Source organism: Endocarpon pusillum (genome assembly GCF_000464535.1).
Source record: "Endocarpon pusillum Z07020 unplaced genomic scaffold scaffold5138, whole genome shotgun sequence".
NCBI classification, from domain to species: Eukaryota; Fungi; Ascomycota; class Eurotiomycetes; order Verrucariales; family Verrucariaceae; genus Endocarpon; species Endocarpon pusillum.
Genome location: NW_006916485.1, coordinates 263,569 through 285,691, shown reverse-complemented (window position 1 = coordinate 285,691; position 22,123 = coordinate 263,569). Strand labels below are relative to the sequence as shown.

Here is a 22,123-nt window from a genome sequence, read left to right as displayed (position 1 = left end):
GTTAACGAGTTAATCTGCCAAGTCAACCGAGTTTCGACGTTCATTGTTTGCATTAAACATCCCGCAACTTTCTGCCGTCTATCCTGGTATCTGAAGTGCTTTCTGGCCTGGACTGCTGAGCTACATGTTCTGGGCTTACGGGCTGCATGGTCTGGGCTTACTTGCACATGCAGCATCAATGCAGTCCAATCTACTGTTATGCATTATTCCCACCTGACTTAAAAGTAGCTGGCGAACGGTTTGAGCACCTGTTGACTAGTTTTGCTGCGTTTGTCTCCGTTTTGCTTGCGTCTTGATTAGTCAGTTTCTACTGCAAATTTCGCGGCTATTTCTGCTACTGTATACGTAGAGCCAATTTGTACGTATATCTACGCATGCTGCTCCTTATTTAGATAGAACATGTTGCTTTCTACACACTTCCTGCAGATTGTTACACAGCAGCCTTCAGCCATCAAACGATCTAAACGACTTCCGTTCTACCACCTCATTTTAGCCTTTCTTTGTGTGACTGGAGTCTGTGATAGCAATCTTAGCTGCAGGCATACACCTTTCACCAATGATGCCTGAACACGTCAGCCACGCAGCTCTTCTCCTCATCCTTATGGTGGGCACAACCCATTTTATTGAGATTATAAGTGATTTGTATCACTCTCCTTTATCAACATCAGACCATATCACAACCAATCTGAAGATGCCTGAATATCTTGCCCATGCACCTCTTCTTCTAACCCTCCTGATGGGGAATAATAACAATAACGAACAAGCAAAAGCACAAGCACAGAACCCCCCCACCGCTGGCACTGTGGTTGCCAATAATCAACTTGCTGAGGTTGATTTGCTTGATGGTAAGCACAAAACATCAAGATTGCATCTGTTTGTTATGTATTTCTTGTCTTTATCATCAAGCTATGCAATTTAATTTCACAAAGGCTTGTCGCATTGTCTCTATATCACATACTGTCTCAGAAGATCCCAGCACGTTAAAGCAACATTTTCTGGAGACCTTGCCCTTAGAGCTCTTCTCACTCTCCCGTTGAAAAATCAAAACACTAACAATTCTGCCCAACCACATCCTATCATTAGCGCTCTATTTGCCGATGAACAAATCGTCGATATCGATTATCTTTATACTGAGCACAGAGCCTTGTCATTGTACATGATCGACTGCGTCTCTTGTCTACAGCACTGCAGTTACAGCTATATCGTTGAACACTGATCAATACGTCTACTTCTCTCTTCCCAAACATGGCTGCACCCTTGGAGCCCAACCCAGTGCTCCGCTTTCTGTGCTTCAGCAAACCCTTTGCCTCATTCAAAGTACTCGCAGAATGTCTGAAAATACTAAACACTAACTTCTCTTACTAGATTCAATTGAGGCCAGCCACAATAATAATGATAAGAAAGTTGCTATACCCGGCACAGTTGGTATCCATGAACAAGTTGTAGAGGCAAGTTATCTGCACGATGATAACAATTATAAGAACGTTGCTATACCCGGCACAGTTGGTGTCCATGAACGAGTTGTAGAGGCAAGTTATCTGCACGGTAAGTGCACATCAATATCACGGCAAGGGCTGCTTCCTTGCTCGGCTCGTGGAAATCCTATCATTGGAGCATTCCTGTTCGCTTCTTACCTTCAGCTCCTGCTACCCCAACTTTACCTACTACAATCAAGCTATGTCGATGTCCTGTCTTAATTGCTGTACTACTTTACGGACTCTGAACCCACAGCCTTTTCGCTTTCCTACCAATTTCACGTATCAGGCATATCGCAATTCAAACTTCTGCTGATGTCTTTGAATCGCATAATGTAGATGAAGCCACTGAGGTAGGCGTTCTTCGTCTACACAGTGAGGGCAAACACCCTCAAGGCCTGACGCAGGCGCAACGCGAAACTTTCGACAGCAAGGGGTATCTCGTCCTCCCAGATGTTCTGACAGTTGATCAAGCCACGGCACTGCTCAATGAATCTCGCGATATCATGAAGCGTATAGCCGAAGGCGGCAAAGGAATCATCAGGCATGACGTCTCAGATCCTGGAGCAGAATGCCCATCGCCTATTGGCCGCGTTATCGCAACATTTGAACCAGGTCAGTACCCGGGATAAGTCTTCCGTATAGGCTTGTGGAGTCCCATTTTACTGATGTATGAGCCACCTCAAGGAGACGACACAGCCTCCGACCCCTTCAAGCGACGTGTCGGTCGCCTAGGCTGCGCCGTCCACAAGATGCCCACTTTCCGCGCATTAACCCATGCTGCACTGAATCACTCCATCGCCGACTCCCTTGGGTACAAAGATGCCCGCATTACACAGAGTCAACTGATTGCCAAACTCGCGGGTGTCGGAAGTCAGATTGTGCCTCATCAAGACGGTTGTGTCAGTTTCACAAACCCACCAAGCGCATTAACGTTTTGGTATGCGCTGGAGGATACCACGATTGAGAATGGGTGTCTCTGTGTTGCGGCTGGGTCACATTTGACCACACCACTCAGACAGCGATGTGTCAAGGGCGAGAACGGGCTGCCGAAGTTTGTGGATGTGGCTCAGCCACTCTGGGCAAGGGCATCACACAATGCTAGTAGCAGCAGCAACACTGAGCAAACCGAGTACAAGTATCAGGCCCTCGAGGTGAAAAAGGGCACCTTGGTCCTATTTCACGGAAACCTGATGCATAAGAGTGGGGCGAACAAGAGTGACAAAAACAGGATTGCATACACGTTTTCGATGGTTGAAGGAAATGTGGAATGCCCTGCGGACACTTTCGTGAAGCCAGTGGATGGGGAGTTTGAAAGGTTGTGAACCTGTATCATTGTGAGACGAGAAAGATAGAATGCCTAGCAGGTACTTACATGAAGCTCAGAGGGGAATTTTGAGGATTTTCACTTGAGATTCTCGAATGCTCGAAGACCAGTCTGAACCAGAGTGACGACCCCCTCGTGCATATTAGAATTTTGACAAAGACTAAAACAGTAATGAATATTCTGTAAGCTAGTATAAAGTATGCTTGGCCATTTTTGATATGTGATATATAGGTATTATCCCATATAATTTATTTTAAGTGAAGTTTCGTCTGGTTAATCAGCATTGTCATGCGCTATGGGCCTGCTGTGCGGGTGGCATACGCCAAGGATAGGAGCAATTGACAGTACAAAAGACGCCAAATACACATAGATAGAATTAACACACTTCTACTACACAAACCAGCGTCTTTTCTGCGCCTTTCTGCGTTCTTTTTCTCGCCTTTTTCCGTTAGGCCGTGGCCGTCTAACAAGCATCGCCGTTCTGCTCAGGCGCTATCCAACCTCAGCTCATCCTCGGCGCAGCTTGCTCACCCAGGTCTTGCTCAGTCACCTTTTCCTTCCGCTCCTACAAGCGAATCATACATCGTAGCCTCATCATCGTGTCATGCCTCTTCCCGTCAAGTTTAGACAACAATGCCCAAGGGGCCCAGTTTATGGACTTTAGGGCCCCAAACCGGTCCCCGTCCTCCAAAACTGACCATAACATGCCTCCTTGAACCGTTTTGATAACCCCCAAAGTTATATGGAATGAAGTGCGATGAGAACATGCATGAGATCTTAGTCGAGATGACGCAGTTGAAAGCAACATACGATCCGATTTTACTAGAGCGAGGATGGGCGGTATTGAAACTTCCGATACAATGTAATGGCGATGGTGTCAGTACTACTTAAACCTTGAAATCTTGTTATCCCGTACTTACTGTAAAAGCCTATCCCCTGCAGATAGACCTCCTCCTTCGAACATCACGACGACCGCAACATCCTCTTATAGCTCCTAGTGGAGTATCGTTCAAGGCAGCGACATCATCGCAGCCTAGATCGGCCATCCGACCACCGCTACCGCGCAGAGGCTCCCCACCCACCAACAACAGTCCAGCCTCGATGCTTTCCAGGCTTATTTCGCGGCGATGCTGGTAATAAAGGTGCTTCTCAATCGCCCTCACCACCGCAATGTGTCCGGCAGCCGCGGCGTCGTCCAGTCACTTGCATTCCATGCCGGGCCTCAAGGTGCTTCGCCTGAGAAGAAGTCGTACCACGTCTTGGTGGCCAGCACGGGCTGCTAGGCAAAATGGGGTCTGAGGATGTGCCGCAATCGTAGTTGAAGCAATGTCGTCATCTTCGCAAAGAAGCAGAAGACTCACGATCTGGGCGAGGCCATTGGCGGCGGCCGTTTGAAGCGGTGTCTGATCGCAATGGTTGCGCGCTTGCGGATCTATATCCGTGAGATCGAGCCAAATCCGTAACCATCCTGACTCCGTTTCACGCACTCTCCTTGCTTTGTTCTCTTCTCGTCCGTAAAGCTTCACAAACCTGGCGGTTTGTCTGTGAAGGTCGCCATCAACTAAAATACCCATCACGTGATGAATGCCTACATCTATCTGCCCGGCCAAGGTTAGCAATAGTACCTTCACCACGTCAGCCATGGACTTGTTTTCGGTATTCTGTGCCAGTATTCGCACAGCGCTACCAAGGGGCGAGAGTATCAGGTTGTTTTTCTGCTTTAGCTCGATGACTGGTTGCCTCAACAGTAACTTTATAGTATCCAATTTCCCACGTAGAACGGCTACATGGAGTGGCGTCTGGCAGAGGTGATCTGGTGTATTCAGAATCTTGAGACCTCCCTGCGTTAAAAAATTCTCAAGAAGATGAACCCAATTTCTTGACACTAGGATCCACAGTGACGTTTCTCCTCTACAATTTACCAATTCCAAGTCGATCCTGTCCTGCTTTGAGAGGAATTCGGAAACGTCCTTATTTCCCCAGAATGCTGCAATATGCAGGGTGATGTTGCCTTCAACGTCAGGCGCGTTCAGATCGAGTTCATCGCGCCTGGTAAGGGCTTCGACAATGCTTTTCTTTCCAAGATGGGACGCGATCCATAAGGAAGATCTACCAAGCGTGTCCCTCTTATTTACATCAACGTCCTTGCGAGTGACAAGAAGCTCGACCGAGCCTTGCCGGCATTTTTCAGTCGCTACATGTAGCGGTATTTGGCCTCGGCTGGTGGTGATGTTGACATCGTCATTGCGGTCCAGGAACAATTGCAGGACCTCAGGAGAAGGGCCGCCGGCAGCGGCGTGCAAGCACGTTTGTTTTTCGGCATCTACATGATCATTTTTCAAACCAGAGTGTTTGAGCAGCAGCCGACGATCTCGAGGTGCCCATAAGTCGCCGCGATGGAAAGCGGCGTCCGACCTCTTTTATCCTCCGCATTGACATCAACCCGCGGGTCGTCAACCAGAAACTCCGAAGCCTCCGAGTTCCCTTGGTATGCAGCCTCCCAGAGCGGCGTTGCATCGTAATCGTCTCGAACGTTGGGATCAATGTCACCTCGGGTAAGCAGCAGCTCGACGAATGCGGCCTGATCAGAAATGACAGCGTAGTGAAGTGGGGCTCTTCCACGAAAATCTTGCTTGTTTACTTGTAACTCGAGACGTTGCACCAGCGAACTGCCAATGTGGAACCAGTCCATTCCAGCAAGTCCAAAGCATGCTGAGTCATGGATCATCTGGCATAATGGGGATCTGCCTTCAGGACTTGACGTGTTTACGTCGATGGCTGGATGAGCCAAAAGTAGTTTGACGATCTCAATTGATTCGAGCTGAATTGCACACAGCAAAGGAGTAATTCCCCTGATATCTCTCGTATTAACGTTGATCCCGTCATAATGGAGAAGCAAGTCTACTCCTTCGCGATTTTCCCAGAGACAGTCCAATGAAGCAGCGTCTTGCCGTCGCTGCTTTGAAGGTTGGGCGTGTGACTCCTCTGAAGCAGAAGTTGCACGACCACGAAATCATTCCCTTTGGCAGCTTCTAACAAGGCTGTTGATGGCGGCAATTGGCTGTTTTTTGACACGAAGTCAACGTTTTCCCTTTGTAAGAGTCCTTGTACAATTCGTGTATGTCCATTTGCGGCTGCATAGTACAAAGCTGTTGCGCCATATCGGTCCCGGTCGTTGAGATTCAAATCGCCTCTAGCCAATAAGAGCTGCACTACTTCCCAATGTCCATGTTCTGCTGCGGCTCCTAGAGGCGTCCGTTCCACCCACTGAGACTGCGCATTAACATTCACATCTTCATCTAGGAGCATTAACTTGACCACCTCACTTTGACCTAAGCGAGCAGCTGCAACAAAGGGGCTCCTCTGTTGCAGAGGTCGAAAGCCAGCTCTGACCCCATACTGTAGAAGCAAACAAGCCGTGTCTTGTTGTTCACAGCATATTGCTACATCTAGACCTGTCATTCCCTGATGGCACACCCTGTCCCAATCCGAGAATCCGTCAGATTTCAAGCTTTCCAGGATCGGAAGTTGCCCAAAGATACAACAGAAATGAAACAGAGGTGTTGGGCTAAGAGCTAGGAGTTCCAGTAATTCCTCCCCACCTTCACAAGGTATGAGGCGTGCGAGCAAGTTTTCGTCTTCAGCAAGCACACTCTTGAAGTCATTTACCCAGAGGCGGAACGTGTCAGCAATACCGTCGTCCTGGAAGAAGAGATTTCTCATTCTCGCTTGGAGTTCAGCATCAGGTTTTCCGTGTTGGTAGTGTAACGGCCAAAACACAATTGAATACCTGGCGAAGTCTTCTTCCGCGGGTTGCTCACTGGTCTTCCCTTTCCTTGTGTTGCTTAGGCTCAGAGAGGCGCATCGGGCAGCCGCTACTGCATGGCATTTTTCTGTGGAATACTCGTCTCTGGTTTCCAAGTATTCCCGAACGGACAAATGCGTGAAACGGAAGACATCGCTTTCCTCATCAACAACAATCAAATTCCGAAGCAAAGCGATAAGGTCATTCTTTGATGCATGCGTTGCTTGACCAGCGGAGTCCGAGGATACTGCTTCAAGAGATTTTCTTGTATTTAGAGGTTGTAGCGCACACATCAACCACTGTAATGCGCGGATAGCTACTGCTCGACCCCTTGGTTCGCTACGCAAGATCTCCTCCTCGTAAACGATTCGGTAAAGCCCAGAAAGACTCTCAGGAAGACGTCCGATGGCCTCCTTAACATCATCTTCGAGGATCATACGAAGATTTTCGCACAGGTGCTGAATCGACAAAGCGACCCAGCGAAACATCCCTCGAGCTCCGTCAACCAAGGCGTCAATAATCTTATGTCGGAGTTCATCAGAAACATTACCAAGGAGTAACCGGCGCTCTTGGATTGCTCGGCTTACTTCTGTATTGGTATATGTGATGATGTCTTTCGCATTGTCATTTGCTCTGATTGAGATGTTTGGCGAATTAGCTAGTCTGAGGACGATATCAATGTCATCCCTACTCGATACGAAAACCTTGACAACATTCTCTGCTTGACTAACAATGGTATCTAGTGCAGTCAGCAATTCATGTCGACGGACCGGGCTACACTCATCCAAAGCATCTATGATAATAGTCACAGGGTTGTCTCGCAGCCAATTCAGTATCAGAGGTGTGCACTCATCAATACTTAGCAAAGCCGGATCGCATCCATCCTCATCTGCTTCGCGCTGTCGCGTAAGAAAGGCGTCTTCTAACGAGCTGGATATCTGTTTCCTCCCTTCGGAATGCACTAATTGTTTGAGGAGTGCACGCACGACCTCGTCCGGCTCTGCCCTCAGGGGCTCTGCAGCATTGCGTGCGCAATAAAAGTATGCAACAGGTGCAGCTGCACCATTGTGCTCGTTTTCAGACAGCATCTCGCGTATGATAGTGGTTCTAGCAGATCTTAGAATACCTCTTGTCCGAGATTGAGAACATCCTACATCAATTTGCTCTTTCCGGAGCCGGCTAAATCAATTAGCTTAGCGGAAGAGCGCACTCTCCAGCGGAAGAGACACTCACGAATGCCATGTAGCCAGAGGACGGAAGAGAAGCTTGAAGTCTCCAATTCACGAAATCCGGGTTGGCCAGTAACCAAGCGCCAGATTTAGGTAGGATATCTTTCAAAGAATCTTTGTGATGCTTTCTATATGGCGTTTTTGATAGCCACTGAAGTAACTTGATTCGCTGTGCTTCTGGATAGGCGCTTTAGGAATCGGACAACAAAATCATGTACTCAACATGGTAGTATGACCAGAATCTCATCTTACCTTTCAAGTTGGTATCTAGATTCGTAACTTGACTAGCTAGCCTCGTCTGGTCATCCATGTCTCAGCAGGTGATCCTAATTCAGGGGAACGTTGACATCAACGCCCAGGTTACGCTACCATAGGCGCACTCATAGCCTGAAGAATAGACCGCAAATCCTTTTGTAAATCTGGCTGTTGTCAATCGAGGTTCTCGAATCAGAGAGCCTGGATTTGGTCCTTCTACTTACCTGTCGTCCTGGTCTGCTTCCGATTAAATGCGCTGATTTCTTTTTCAACAGCTTCAAACCTGCTCTGCTGTTCTGCCCGCAAATGGTGAAGACTCTCAGTGGTGCGATCTGATTTCGTGGTTATTTTGGCGACATTTGATGCTATGTCTCTCTGGTCTATTTATCATCAGAAATATCATGTGGACTCAGAAAGCAAATAGCTTACACTGCGCATCAACTAGAACAGCAATATCTTCGACTCTCTTCTCCTCCTCGGAGATCCTAGTAAAATACTTTCCCACGGCCATCTCAGCAGTCTCGAAAGAGCTCCGTAGCATCCGTTCTCGTGAAATGTCAGCTCTTCGAGCGAAGGTTATTTTAGACCAACGTACCACCAGTTCTCCGGCTGTAATGCAGTTTTGCCTGTAGCAAATAACGCAGGATAAGAGCATATAATCCTATCAACATGCGCCTAAGCTCTTCCTTTGTGCTCGTTTGCGGCTCAAAAAGGTAGAGATTCTCGAAGATTGCATACCGAGTAATCAGACTAGAGACTTTCTCCAGCCCCTCGAACATTGCTCCGTATACATCAAGATCATTGACGGCAATCTAACAGTAAATGCATCAAACCACTAAGTACTGAGGAAACACTGAGCTGGGCACTGTACCTGTAATAGTAGTCGAACTCCTGCCCAAGGCAAGGCCGCATGTGTTGGGTCGTATGTAACCTGTCAATCCCTTTAATCAACTCAACATGGTCTAGAACGGTGTGGGATTACAGCAAAATCTCCGACTTCGATGAATTTCCGAACCCATTTTGCCATTTTCTCGAAAACGTCTCGCAGGATGATGTTTTCGCCAGTGGTTCGACGATACCTTCCAGAATAACGTCGTCAGAATAATGAACAGAAAGCCTATTGTGAAAGCCGCGCAATGGCAAAAGTAGTGTGTGTAGAACGAACTTCCATCGTTTCTTGGTACAATCATCCGCTTTCGTTTGTACATCACGAAGCACCTGGGAGATCACGATCAGCGCTAATGTTGCATGATAACTGTATAAGTGGCTCCCGGAGGTTGTCCCCTGAATCCACTACAGCTTACGTCTTCTAGAGTTCCTTGTTCCCACTTATTAGAGGCGTTAACCTGCTCTCTTTCATTCTCATTGAGACTAGCAATCGCTTCTTGCCATAATTCGGACACCGCAGGCTTGGAATCCGCTCCAGATTCCTTTATAAGAGGTACAGACATTCCGCGACTGGTGCAGGTCAAAATCATGCTGTCAGAATCCCTGCGCTTACGATACGTATCTGTTACGTATTAGCAGGAGATGATACAGGGGTCCCCGCATGCGAAACGCACGAAACGCTCTTGTAACTTTTACGCCCTGTTATTTATGGCAGTGAGCATTGTTATACGAATTGAACGCCAAATGCTGTTTCTGAGCTGTTGCAGTAATGCGCTTCTATAGCTATTAGTGTGAGCAAATGCTCCTCTTGATAGGAGTAACTAAATAAAAATTCAATTGGTATCTCCGTACGCTATTTGCTACATCCTCTAACACATGTGACTGGGTTAATTAAATGAAGCTCAATATAAAATTTCTGCCCTTTAGGCAGCCAATCTATCAGTCAGCTTAATTAGTGCATTAGAAGCTTACTACTACGGCTACAGGCCTAAATAATGTACCCCCCCCCTGGTCAAAATTTGTTACAAAACGCCCACTTTACATACGCACCCTTGCTAGCATCCCTATTGCTATCTACCACGAATTCTGCACGTTCGAATTCACGTTCGAATTCTACGCATTCTACGAATTCTGCACGTTCGAATTCATTGCATTTCTGCGCGTTCGAATTCTGCGCATTCTACAAATTCTACACGTTCAAATACTGCGAATTTTACGATGTCTCCTCCTCCTCCTCCTCCTTCTACTCCTCCTTCGAATCCCTCGAATCCCTCGAATCCCTCGAATCCCTCTCAAACTACTCGAGATCAACGTTTGCAAATTCAAACGTTACATGACGCAGGGCATACGTATAACGAAATTCTTCAGCAGCTACCAAATCTTACACGACGTCAAATTAAATATGTTATACATAATTGATTAACACCTAAAAAGTGCCCTGGCAGACATTTAATAATTTTAAATAAAGAACTTGAACAAATTATTACGTGGGTTTGTTCTTCTACAGCAAATCGACGTACACTATAGATACAAATCCCTCTTGCTATAAAGATTAATATATTAGATGATACGCTATTCGAAATGCTTTACGAAGAGCAGGATTCTCACGTTAAGTTGCTCATTATAAACCCCTATTTCTAAGAAGAATCAACAAGCGCGTCTATAATAGGCTCACAAACACGTTAATTAGACGTACGAACAATAGGAAAAGATACTATAGAGTGACAAAACATGGGTTAATAGGGATCAACATACAAAAAGACGTACGTTACACATCAACCTAGTGAGGAGTGGGACCCTACATGTATTGTTGAACGCTATCAACGACGTAAAGGTTGGATGTTTTGGGGCTGTTTTCATGGTGATAAGAAGGGCCCTGGTGTATTTTGGGAGAAAGAATAAGGGAGTATTAAAGAAGCAACATATCAAGAGCATATCATCCCTATTATCGATAATTGGATACGTACGAATGGAGATCTGACGTTTATGCAAGATTCTGCTCCTGCTCATGCTGCTAAGGGCACTATTCGAGATCTTTGTCAACGTGGTATCTAATGCGTTCAATGGCCTGCGTATTCGCCAGATTTGAATCCAATTGAGATGGTATGGAATTGGATGAAGGATTGGATACAAGAGCACTATAGAGATACACTACACAAGCATGATGAGCTACGTACAGCTGTTAATGCTGCATGGGATGCTGTGCCTTCTGACTATCTTGTGGAGCTGCTTAGATCTATGCGAGAGAGATGTCAAGCAGTTATAGATGTAGAAGGAATGCAAACTCGATTTTAGAGACTAGTCCTAATTGGGCGATTTTATTGACGTCTATACTCAATTCTGTATAGTTGATTTGTACGAATACTAGCGTTTTCACCAGGGGGGGGGTACATTATTTAGGCCTGTAGCCGTAGTACGTAAGCGTCAAGGCCAGAGCTTGGTGTTACGGCACGTGACATTGGTGGACGCGGCGGACCAAGACATCCTGCCAGGAGTTGTATGCCACGAAGTACTTAGTGCTTAGTACTTTGATGCACGCCTCCGTACAGGAAAGTTACCTGCGGGAGCGCCCAGGGATGCGGGGAGGATATCTTGGACCGGAGCTAGGGGCCAAAATTCTTGAGACTTCTCGCCAACACCATCAATTCTACGTATCTTCAAAATGGTATAGGCACACCATCACGCTCTCTTACGGCAGTTACCCATTCTGGCATTGTACTAATTGCCTTATTGATCTCATCTAGGGTAATTTTATCCCATTCCTCCTCGATAGCCCTGCGCAATTCTATTGCATTCTAAATTAGCCCTTGATTCTTCAATCTCTGCTTTATTATCCTCTAAATCGTCTCAATTAGGTTGAGATCAGGAGATTCTAAAGGATTAGATTCTTATTTGATGCCTAATTATCGCTTTGTTTGTTTACACTTGTTATCTACATTGTCACAAGTGCCATGTGCATTATCATTATCCTTTATAAGAACCCAATTAAGATCCCAATTAGGAGCAACAACATCCTCTAAAATAGTGACATAATCAGCTTGTGTAAGCCGTCCTTTGTCCCCTGCCCCTATGTAGAAGTGTAGCTGGCTCTTGAAATTCCATCTAATGTACGCAAAAACGTGCCAGACTTGATTTCGATGTTTAAATTAAAATTAGATTTTTGAATATGAATTTTGTGTATCTTAACTATAGCGACGATGAATTCGAGCCTGTTATTAAAGGCCACAAGCAAAATGACTTTCGTTGTTATATTTATAGCGTTTAAAGTTATCTAATTACTAATATCAATGTTTAAATGCCTAAATTCCATGTTTTTCAACTAAGTTTTAAGAAATAAATTTCTTCTATTATGCTATAAAGATGCCCACGCTATATTTAGCTATATTTCTTTAAGTTGCTCGTTTAGACCTAGTAGCTAGACCTATAGCCCTTGTAATAGCATAGTGAGAAGTAGCTGCGTATTAAAATAAGGCATTTTCGACTATTTCAATAACATCATATTAATGAGAAGCAAAAACTCGTTTTTGACCTCGATTATGGATGTGTTCACTGCGGCGCGGAGATTTCGACTTAAGGATTCGATAGCCAGTTGCTTTAGCTATATTATGTGCCTTAAATAGCTCTATATAAGGTAGTTTGCCAGCAGTAGCTTCTGCGTCGCGAATAAGTCGTACCCGACGCGGTGTATCAACAATAGTTTGTGCCCTGCGCGGCGACGATGGGGTTATCGAAATTGACGAATCAGGGATTCTGCAGGTTCTTCGGTTGGTTTTGCGCGTTTTAGCCATTTTGCAGAGTATTTAGCGTTGATTTGGTGGAGTTGTAGGAGTTTGAAGATAGAGGGTGTTGAATTGGGTGGGTGAGAAGTCTCAAGAATTTTGGCCCCTAGCTCCGGACCCTGCCAAGAGGATTGCTCATGGCAGCAAGTTATGGGTGAGCACTGCTGAGCACTTCTACTCAGAGGAGCTCAGGACTGAGCATGGCTGAGCAACGATTCTTCTTTGTCTACATAAGCGAGTGCTTTTCCCTACTTACGATAGTCTTCTCTTACTTCTGTAGTCGCAAAGTAGGTGTTATAATCCTGCACGTCTTTGTCCACACCATGCTCCTCAACAACATGGCCCAGGCTGCCGCCATCTCAGTGGGTTGAAAGGGTGGCATTGTGGGGTACTGCCCGTCGAAGGAGTAAGGGGTCTTATAATGTTCTTGTCTTTGTATCATATGGCTTCCAGCTCATCAAGTACAGGGATACAAGATATTTACAATCTCCAAAACTTGACATCCAGTAGCAAGAGCGCTCTCACGCACATATTAGCCGTTTGTTTTGCAAGACAGAACAGATAAAATTGGCGAATAAGGACTAAAAGTAAGTGATTGCGCTGAACTCCCAGGGACCAATCAAAGCATACGGAACTAGTAGGCTTTGCCGCTGCGCTGGCCCAAAGGGGTAATTACCGCTTGGCGTATTTGTGGGCGCCCGTCTGGGACATTCGAGACAACGAAACATCGGACTCAGCCTCTTCTTGAACTTTAGCATTGTTTCTCCCTCCGAGCTTGGGGGAGAAAATAGGTTGAAAGCATACCAGCGAGGCTGCTGTGGTCCCGATCCCTCCTCCCTTCTCTCACGCTGGTCCCAGTCATCTTCTGTCAATAGAACCGTGCGCGAGAGATTTATGCTGCGACGCCAATCGCATCCCGATTGCCATACTGACCTTTTCCGCCAGTGAGCTCGGCATCCTGAAAGCCTTCCTCGACAATTAATCTGAGCATCTAGGCGGTACCGGAAGACAAATGGGGGAGAAGACAGCAGCTTCGAGTTTTGACCGGGAGCTCAGAAGGTTGAGGAGACTAGCACTTAGGGAATTAGCGATGTAGCTGATTCGGATCTTGCAAACCGTATCTATGGCCTCAAACTATACAGCCGGTCGAACACCGTGGGCATTGATCATGTCCGTTCGATGGTCTCACGACATCTTTTACCTGTTACTTAATGCGCCGGATGAGAAGCAGAAAAGAGAGTTAACAAGAGCATGGCAGAAGAATGAGCTTGCAGATCTCAAGCGCATTGGCACACTGTCAGTGATTGGTATCCTTTTTTCCGATCTCAGCGTCTGCTTAGCACCAACAGCTCAACGCTTGCAGGCTGCCCTTGTAGTGGCTGTGATTGCAGGCGCTTTTTCTTGGTATGTATTCGAGTAGACCAGTTGGAGAACCAAGGGAATGTGGTACGGCGGCCTCATCTCGGCATTGACCTCAATCAGTACTGCCGGTCTTCATATCAATGCCCTACTGCGACTAAGTTGTATGGCGGACTGGGAAGATAGACTTCGGATAACGCTGGTCGACCCCTCGTTGACCTGAGTGGACACTGGAGACCACGGACGATGCATCCATGGATATGGCAGACCCCAGGGTTCATGCTCAAGCTAGCTGTCCTTCTATCATCGCTGGCCTGGCTGTCGCGATCTGGGAACAGGCAATGGCAAATGAATTGCCCTTGGGGAGGGACGAGCTATAGGTGAGACCCTTACTCTGTCTGAAACGTGCAGTTGTGTATCGAAAAGCAGAGCTCTGATCCCTGTGCAGATCGCAGTGATGTTCACGGTTACAGACGCTTTTGCATTCAAGAACTATGCGCTTTCAGTGTCTTGCTTGTGCGTGAGAACGCAAGACCTCAAGTAAGTGCAAGGACTCGATAGTAAGCAATGACATAAATGAGAGAGACTGACCATAAATTGAATTAGAGATAGTTTCAAGCAATCTGCAGTATATCAGGAGATCAACGCTTGAAATCAAGATCGACGTGATTAGAGCCCGGTAAGCACTGAATTCGTATTTATCGCCTCCTCTATGAACCAGGTGACCACTCTACTATGAAATTCCTTTTCCTTTAGATAAGGCTTGAATTCCGGAACCACGACATCAAAAGACTAGAGAAATATAGAAAGGTTTTACTGTTCGCATTCACCCGGAGATGGCTTTGACATAAGTGCATTTTCGTCCTTGGAGCTCGAGGTCCGATGCTCATGAGCACAAGGAGAAATGGACAGTGAATTCAGACACCTTTTTCGCATATATGCTCCCGAGTGGCCGCAACATGGTATGAGATTCTTTTCGAGCATCACAGGCTTGCGCCCTGGAAGGAGAACTGCTTGCTTGGAAGAACAAGATACATCTTGACAGAAGCTCTTGTCAGAATCTTGGTTTGATGGCACCAAGCGACCGCCTGTGGCGCCCAAGAAGTAGGAGCACAAAGCAGGTACAAGGTACAATGAAGCTTTTAGGTAGCCAAGGGTAGCAAGTGTAGTCACAGCTTGACTGGCGCTTGCGAAGGTGGAGAATAAATATTTCCTGATTCGTCCCTCAACAGTAGATGTCGTGCTTCCCGCGCACCGAGGCCGGGTTGCCAGCTTGATTGACAATTCGTCCATCAAACAGTCCGATATTTGAAGATTACCGATAGCGTTGTTTGTTGAATCGTCTTCTTCTTTTTTAGCAGTGGCAAGACCAGCATAGTCGGATGGCTAACAAACGGTACAGACGATCAACACCATTTGTAATCAGATGCAGGCAACAAGAATGGAAGGATAAAACCGCGGCACCCAACCCACTGATAACAGCGCGCGAAAAAGCTCAGCCAAAGTCAATGTCAATTTCAGGAAAATGGCCCCATCAGATGAACAGAAGAAACGGCCCAGCACAAACGGAGCACCTGAAGGTTATCCGGTTGAACCTTCGTACACTGGATCCGTACCCGAATCAGCTTTAATTCCTGATAACCTACGCACAAGCTCTAAACCAGAGGAGCGAGGCAGACCCACTCATCGAAACTCAGACCGTAATCGCAGCACCAGCGGCCTTTCTGCTCCTTTACGTGAGAGCCAAGGTGCGGGCCAAGTGCGAGGCTTCAGCAATAGTCACACATGCACAGGGTGCCCACAGCCACGCAATTCCGACGAGGTAGGAGGAGCCCAGACCACAGTTTCTGATCCTGAGCGGCAGTCTCCATCGTCAACATCCGCGAACAGGTCTTCTACAGATGACAACAATGACAAACGCGACCAAGGCTTCATGCTGGAGGATTTCATGATAGACATGTTCCTTACGCAACAACGCGCTCGCCTTGAAAATACCCCCGTGTATCGGGTTGTGTCCTGGTTGCCAGAGTATTCCGCTTATGGGCTTCAACTCTATCACGACCCGGCCGGGAGGGCGCCCTTGTGGATTATGCGCAACTGGGCTGAGATTCGGCTGTACAGCGATGCGGTCGCCGACGAAAGGTCAGAGGAGAGTGACTGAGAATTGACAAAGGATCACTATGGTGGTCAATGTAGGAGTTACTGGTGAAAACCTGGTCTATTATTTCTTCGTTGGGGATATCGAGCTTTATAAGTCTCAGCGGAGGGTATTTTGCAGACGCGATAGGCCTGTAAATTAAGGCAACGGGTGCTGTGAGGATTTTTGTGCTTCTTCTGTATTCTGAAGTAAATGTCTCAGAAAGGCAGTTTGGCACCCCGCGTCACTTTCTCACCCTCCTAGCATGCCTAACAAGGTTTTCAATAACGCCCTCGAATGCTTCTTTCTCCTTCACTGCGCCATCACGTCTCTTCAGCCAGTACTCAAGTAACTCCTGCGTTTTTTCTGTTTTGCTTTCCAAATCTTGTATATGGTCCTTAAGCTCATCAACCGTGAGACCATCGAGCTTCTCGTCAGTCGTCGCACAAAGCCTCTTCACAGCACCCAGATCCAAATCAGGCGGAGGTAGCGGCCCTCTTGCCCGTCTTCTACTTCGTGAGGAAGACTGATTACTGTCAATAGATGCGTTAGAGTCATTCGCAGCCTTAGCTTTCAGCCTTGAGACTGAGCCAAGAGTCTTATCACTCTCTGACTTTCGAGTTGGTGGTTCAAGATGCATGTCTGGTAAAACTAGTTTCTTCTGCTTGCTCGGAGGTAGTATCTCATCTAAGTCGACTGGCACGCCAAGTGAAACGAGGAATAGTCGGCGAATCCGAGACTTTGTCCAGTTGGGTGGTTGGAGTGGAGGCGGCGTGATCAGTTGTTCCCATAATGCTCGTGACCTTTCCGTTGGAAAGATGGGTGATTCAGGCGGGACAGGATCTGGCTTCGGTAAAGCTTCGAGCTTCTCTTTTGTTGTGCTGGGAAACATGGCATCGAGGTAAACCTGGGTGGCCGCAATAATATCTGGAAGAGACGACAGGGAGCCAAAATCTAGGATGGGCTATCACAGAATAAGCAAAGTAGCAGACAAAAAGCCCCGGAAAATAGGAGTCAATTAGGCTGCTAATGAAGCACCGTCTACTTACAAAAGCTGGTCCAGGCCCATCTTGTGCTGGTAGTAGATGCTCAGATACTTCTTCACTGGCCGATAGGCCTTCAATCCCGTCGTCAAAGTCACCGAAATCGTCATCCTCCCCCGGTTGAGCACCCTCTTCGAACTCATCAAAATCGTCACCAAAGCCATCCTCAAAGGCTGAGTCCTCTTTATAGTTTAAGGATGCTTTACGTCTCGAGTGAACCCGCTGCGGCGACCCCTCCAGCGTCGGTGACCCTGACCAGGTCAATCGACCCCTGACAGTGCCTTCGAGAAGTCATTGCTTACCCTCACCTGATTGTCCATGATTCTGTACCCCGTTTGTACCAGTCCGAGACGTCTCATCTAGCCCTGGGACGGAATCGGCTCTTGTTATGATGGTTTCGGGGATTGGACATGGGCTGGTGGCTTTGGCCGATTGAGAAGGAGGAAACGGTTGAGGTGTGGTATAGGAGTCGGAAGCTTTCAAAACGACATCTGGAGCAGCATCGGCTTGCCTTTGCTCGTATGCAGCAGTGCCTGGTACTTCACCATGACTTGGGGAGGCCGGATCGACTTTCTCAACTACGGTAAGTGGGACAGGAGGGCCCCCGGGTGGTAGGGATGGCTGTAAACTGCTTGAGGAACTTCGTTTGCTCAGTCTGCCCTCTGGCACTATCTCCAGCTCGTCCGGTACTGCATCCTGTCTCCGCATATCATATGCTGGCGAACCAGGTGTTTCTCCATGCCTCGGTTCGTCGTCAACCCTTTCTACTCTTGTGCGAGGGATAGGGGATGTTGGGCGAGAGTTCAGAGGAGAAGGGGGTCGAGAATTTGGTCGTTGATGGCCTTCCAAAGCATCTGAGAAGTGCTCGTCATCACCGGACATGTCTAGAGTGGTCAGCGTTGAAGCATCAAGCATATCCTGAAGCGGTCCATACCAAGGTCATGAGCACCAGAATCTATAAGCTCAACGCTCTTCGTAGGCGGCTCCAGTGTGTTGCTTCTAGCAGGCCTTGTAGCCATCTCGAACCCTCCAGGGCTTTCTCACTCCTCAAAACTCGGGGAGATAGATTGCAGACGTCAGGAGCAGTGTCGTGTAGAGAGCCTTCGATGTAACTTACTGAGAAATGGTCGTCACGATTCTTCTTGCAGGGCTAACCTCCACTACTAACTAGTAGTACCACTAACTACTAATGTCCAATGGATTGCTGAGCTTGACTGCTTGGCATTTATCTAGACCCAATCAAGGGTGACATGGATCATGAGACACGCTAGCCCCAGAAGTACCTGCACCGGCTCTCCATTACCATTGTCACTTCACTGAGTGTCACCCTGCCGGAACATTTTGCTCGCGCCAGACGCGTCTATGGATTGCCATGCACCAATCTACCCGTTGCAGTCTCAGGAAGACCCAACTTCATATTCAAGACATTCTGAAGCTGGTCCCATGACCAAATCGCACTGATCAGGTCAACCCATCAAAGCTGAGGCACTCGTGTTTGCGCAATAGCCGCCATGGCTGACGATCCTCCAAAATTCAACTTCGGCGGAACTCCCTCAACCAGCTCATCGTCGACTTCAGGCCTTTTTGGGACCTCAAAACCTTCAGGTAGCACGCTTTTCGGCAGTACCACCGGTCAGGGGGCAGGTAGTAACCTCTTTGGGAACACCGATACAAGCAAATCTTCTGGAAGTGGCTTCAGTTTCGCTGGGTTTGGAGCCGTGAGCACAAGCGAGAACAAGCCGTCAAATGGAGCTACGGCAAACAACAAAGCGGCTGGTGGGTTTGAAGGCTTCGGTGCTGGCTCGACCACTCCATCCTTCGGTGGTATAGGGGGCTCGCAGACCCCTCCTAAACCTTTCTTCGGCACCGGTTCCAGTTCAGCTCCTAGACAGTCTCAAGGCCTTTTTGGAAACGTTTCAACAGGCGGCGCAACTTCATCAGCACCTACTGGCTCAACAACTCCTGCGCCATCAGGCTTCTCATTCAATCCAACTACGACACCTGCCGGTCCACCACCAACAAACATCTTTGGTGGAAGCACTGGCGGAAACAACTTGTTTGGGAGCAAGGACAAAGACAAGGACAAGTCCGCCGCCAATCCTTTTCAGCCAGCCGGAATCTCAGGTAGTGTAGCTTCCACTCAAGCCCCGGCGCCTGGTGGTAACATTTTTGGAGGAGACACCGCCAAACAACCGCTTCCTCCATTCTCTTTAAGCAAGCCAGGTGAGACCTCGCAAGGCACAAGTACGGCAACAACGACAAATGCAGAACCCAAGAAGTCACTATTTGCTAGCCTCGATCAGAAAACTTCCAATACTACATCATTGACAACGCCATCCAGCAATCCTCAGAAGCCACTCTTTAGTGGTCTCGGCCAGAATCCTTCTAAGATACCGTCTTCGTCTACTCTAACAACCTCTTCTGCGGCTCCTTCTCTTTTCTTTCAGCAGCCTACGACGTCCGGATCTACAGACACATCTAAAGTATTTCAATTTCCCTCTACTAAGCCTGTCGCCTCTGAAACCGCTGCATCAGGTGGAGAACCGTCAAGGCCAGTCTTCGGCGGGCTTCCTACACAAACGCCATCGACGAGCGCACCATCATTTGGAAATATTTTGAATAAAACCCCTCTAACCTCATCCTCCACACCTGGTGCCAATGTCTTCAGCATAGGTACCACACTTCCTACGACATCAGGCTCTCAAACGCCCACCTCAACCACTTCAGCAACAGCAACTACCAGCGCACCTTTCAGCAGTCCCTTCAAAGTTCCGGACAAACCCGCCTCCGCCACCACAACAACGACAACCGCGACATCACAATCTGCAACCACCAGCACCACAGCTCCAGCATCAACCTCAACAGCAGGGGGTCCAACAGGCAGTCTAGGGGCGTCCGTCCTCGGCGCCTCCACAACTGGACCCACTCCACCCGCCCAGTCCCGCCTCCGCAATAAGACCATGGACGAGATTCTCACCCGCTGGGCGTCCGACCTCACAAAATACACCAAAGAATTCCAATCCCACGCCGAGACCGTCGCACAATGGGACCAATTGCTGGTGGAGAACATGTCTAAGATCAGCAAGCTGTACATCTCGGCCGTGACGGCAGAAAAGCAGACCGCGAGCGTAGAGATGCAGCTGAGCGCTGTGGAGAACCAGCAAAACGAGCTGGAGAGCTGGTTGAGCAAGTATGAAGGGGAGGTGGATGAGATGCTGGCTAAAAATGGGGCCGGGCAGGGGATGGAATTGGGGGGTCCGGATCAGGAGAGGGAAAAGACATACAAGTTGGCAGAGAAGTTGAACGAGAGATTGGAGGGTATGGGGCGTGATCTGGCCACTATGATTGAGGAGATTAATGCGGCGAACGCTGGGTTGAGTCGGACGACAAAGGCTGATGAGCCGGTAAGTTCTTATCGATCTTCCCCCTACGTTCCTATCGTTATGGAATCATATGCTGATCGATGGAATGTCATTTTCACTCTACAGATCACGCAGATCGTTCGCATACTCAATTCACATCTCAGCCAATTACAGGCTATCGATCAGGGCACCGTAGCGCTGCAAGCGAAGGTCAATGCGGCACAAAAGGCAAGCCAAGGGTTAGGCTTTCCTGGAATGAATGGAAGCAATGGCGCGGGAGGCAGCGCAACGGAAGACTTCTATCGCAGCTACATGGGTAGAAGATGATTGGGTCCGGCAGTAGTAATAACTTGGAAGAAACTGGGACCAGGCAACAGTTGGTATCAGTCTTACCGAGAGTCAGAGAGATGAGAGAGAGGTGTAGCCTCAATGCGCTGTGCCCTTCTTGCCTGTAGATCAGAGCCCATAGAGTTCCAAAGTAGGCTGCCTGTCAAGTTTAGTCTGCACTGGGTCTTCCTAAATTATGTTTGCGGCTTGATAGCGCGAGAAGCTGGTAGAGGTTTATGCCCATCCTCATCCCTTCCTTGACGCTTTCCAGCTTGCGTGCTGCAGTTAGACCAATATCTAGTAGTGCAACTAACATCTGAGAGAGTGTTCGGGATTAGCATGGCAGCATGGACCGATAGCACCTCAAGTTTCAAAGCACGGAAACGTCCCTAGAAAAGTACCTACATAACTGCTTATGCTGGTTGCATCTACCCAGTATTTCGTATCAGACCGGTATCTTCTAGCCATCACTGCCGTGAGAATCTGGTCGGGTAAGCTACGGCTCTGGATACAGGTTGGTAATGTTCCGATATATAGTCAATATATAGGATCAGTATCCGCTATACCGCTCGTACAATATATGGATGGCAGTGAACCATAGTGGTGGGTCAAAGGTATTATCTTGACTAGCGCGGGGGGTATAGCAGCCAGATAAGGAAGTCTTCAGCTCAGCATTGATACACTACGTGAGTCCGGCTTTTGTGATGGATGGCTTGGGAGAGAGGGTGACATATCGGCTTGTGTTATGCCTAGTTGTGGACGAATGAGCAGAGACCCAGCGCAATTGAGAAGTAGCAAGATTCATGGCTCGGTGAGAAGAGGCAGACAATAATTGGATCAATTCCATATGACAAATAGAGGAAAGGAAAGGTCCCGAAAAGATACTGTGAGAGTCAATAGTTGGTGATATCACAATCTGGTCAGTTACCCTCAAAGAGGTCAAGCTGGATTGTCTCGAGCTCCAACGGCAAGCGCGTGTAATGCATCACAAGTGCAAAGCCAGCAACATGTATGAGTATGAGAGTCTCTGTCAGAACTTCCACGTTGCACCACGATGCCTCATCCACAACATCCATCAATCCACTTAAGATCTCCCTGTACAAACTTCATCAGCCATGTATTCTTTACGTGGGTCAA

The 22,123-nt window shown here is 47.8% G+C and overlaps 5 protein-coding genes across 5 annotated transcripts; 3 read left to right on the top strand and 2 right to left on the bottom strand.

The window, feature by feature from the left end:
* Positions 1-691: 691 nt before the first annotated feature.
* On the top strand, positions 692-2,800 carry EPUS_03601 (uncharacterized protein; the record flags this gene model as incomplete). Its single annotated transcript, XM_007806192.1, has 4 exons — positions 692-845; positions 1,366-1,545; positions 1,815-2,090; positions 2,163-2,800. 4 exons carry the CDS (start codon positions 692-694, stop codon positions 2,798-2,800), a joined length of 1,248 nt encoding a protein of 415 aa, XP_007804383.1.
* A 1,201-nt stretch (positions 2,801-4,001) lies between these two features.
* EPUS_03600 (uncharacterized protein) lies at positions 4,002-8,870 on the bottom strand (the record flags this gene model as incomplete). The annotated part of the gene is made up of 7 exons (XM_007806191.1): positions 4,002-5,125; positions 5,218-5,654; positions 5,708-7,714; positions 7,762-7,786; positions 8,316-8,471; positions 8,521-8,637; positions 8,687-8,870. The coding sequence occupies 7 exons, from the start codon at positions 8,868-8,870 to the stop codon at positions 4,002-4,004; spliced, it is 4,050 nt and encodes a 1,349-aa protein (XP_007804382.1).
* A 6,772-nt stretch (positions 8,871-15,642) lies between these two features.
* Positions 15,643-16,278, top strand: EPUS_03599 (uncharacterized protein; the record flags this gene model as incomplete). Its single annotated transcript, XM_007806190.1, has 1 exon — positions 15,643-16,278. The coding sequence occupies one exon, from the start codon at positions 15,643-15,645 to the stop codon at positions 16,276-16,278; it is 636 nt and encodes a 211-aa protein (XP_007804381.1).
* A 220-nt stretch (positions 16,279-16,498) lies between these two features.
* EPUS_03598 (uncharacterized protein) lies at positions 16,499-18,316 on the bottom strand (the record flags this gene model as incomplete). The annotated part of the gene is made up of 4 exons (XM_007806189.1): positions 16,499-17,218; positions 17,304-17,548; positions 17,600-18,181; positions 18,232-18,316. The coding sequence occupies 4 exons, from the start codon at positions 18,314-18,316 to the stop codon at positions 16,499-16,501; spliced, it is 1,632 nt and encodes a 543-aa protein (XP_007804380.1).
* A 492-nt stretch (positions 18,317-18,808) lies between these two features.
* On the top strand, positions 18,809-20,986 carry EPUS_03597 (uncharacterized protein; the record flags this gene model as incomplete). The annotated part of the gene is made up of 1 exon (XM_007806188.1): positions 18,809-20,986. One exon carries the CDS (start codon positions 18,809-18,811, stop codon positions 20,984-20,986), a length of 2,178 nt encoding a protein of 725 aa, XP_007804379.1.
* Between the last annotated feature and the right edge of the window lie 1,137 nt (positions 20,987-22,123).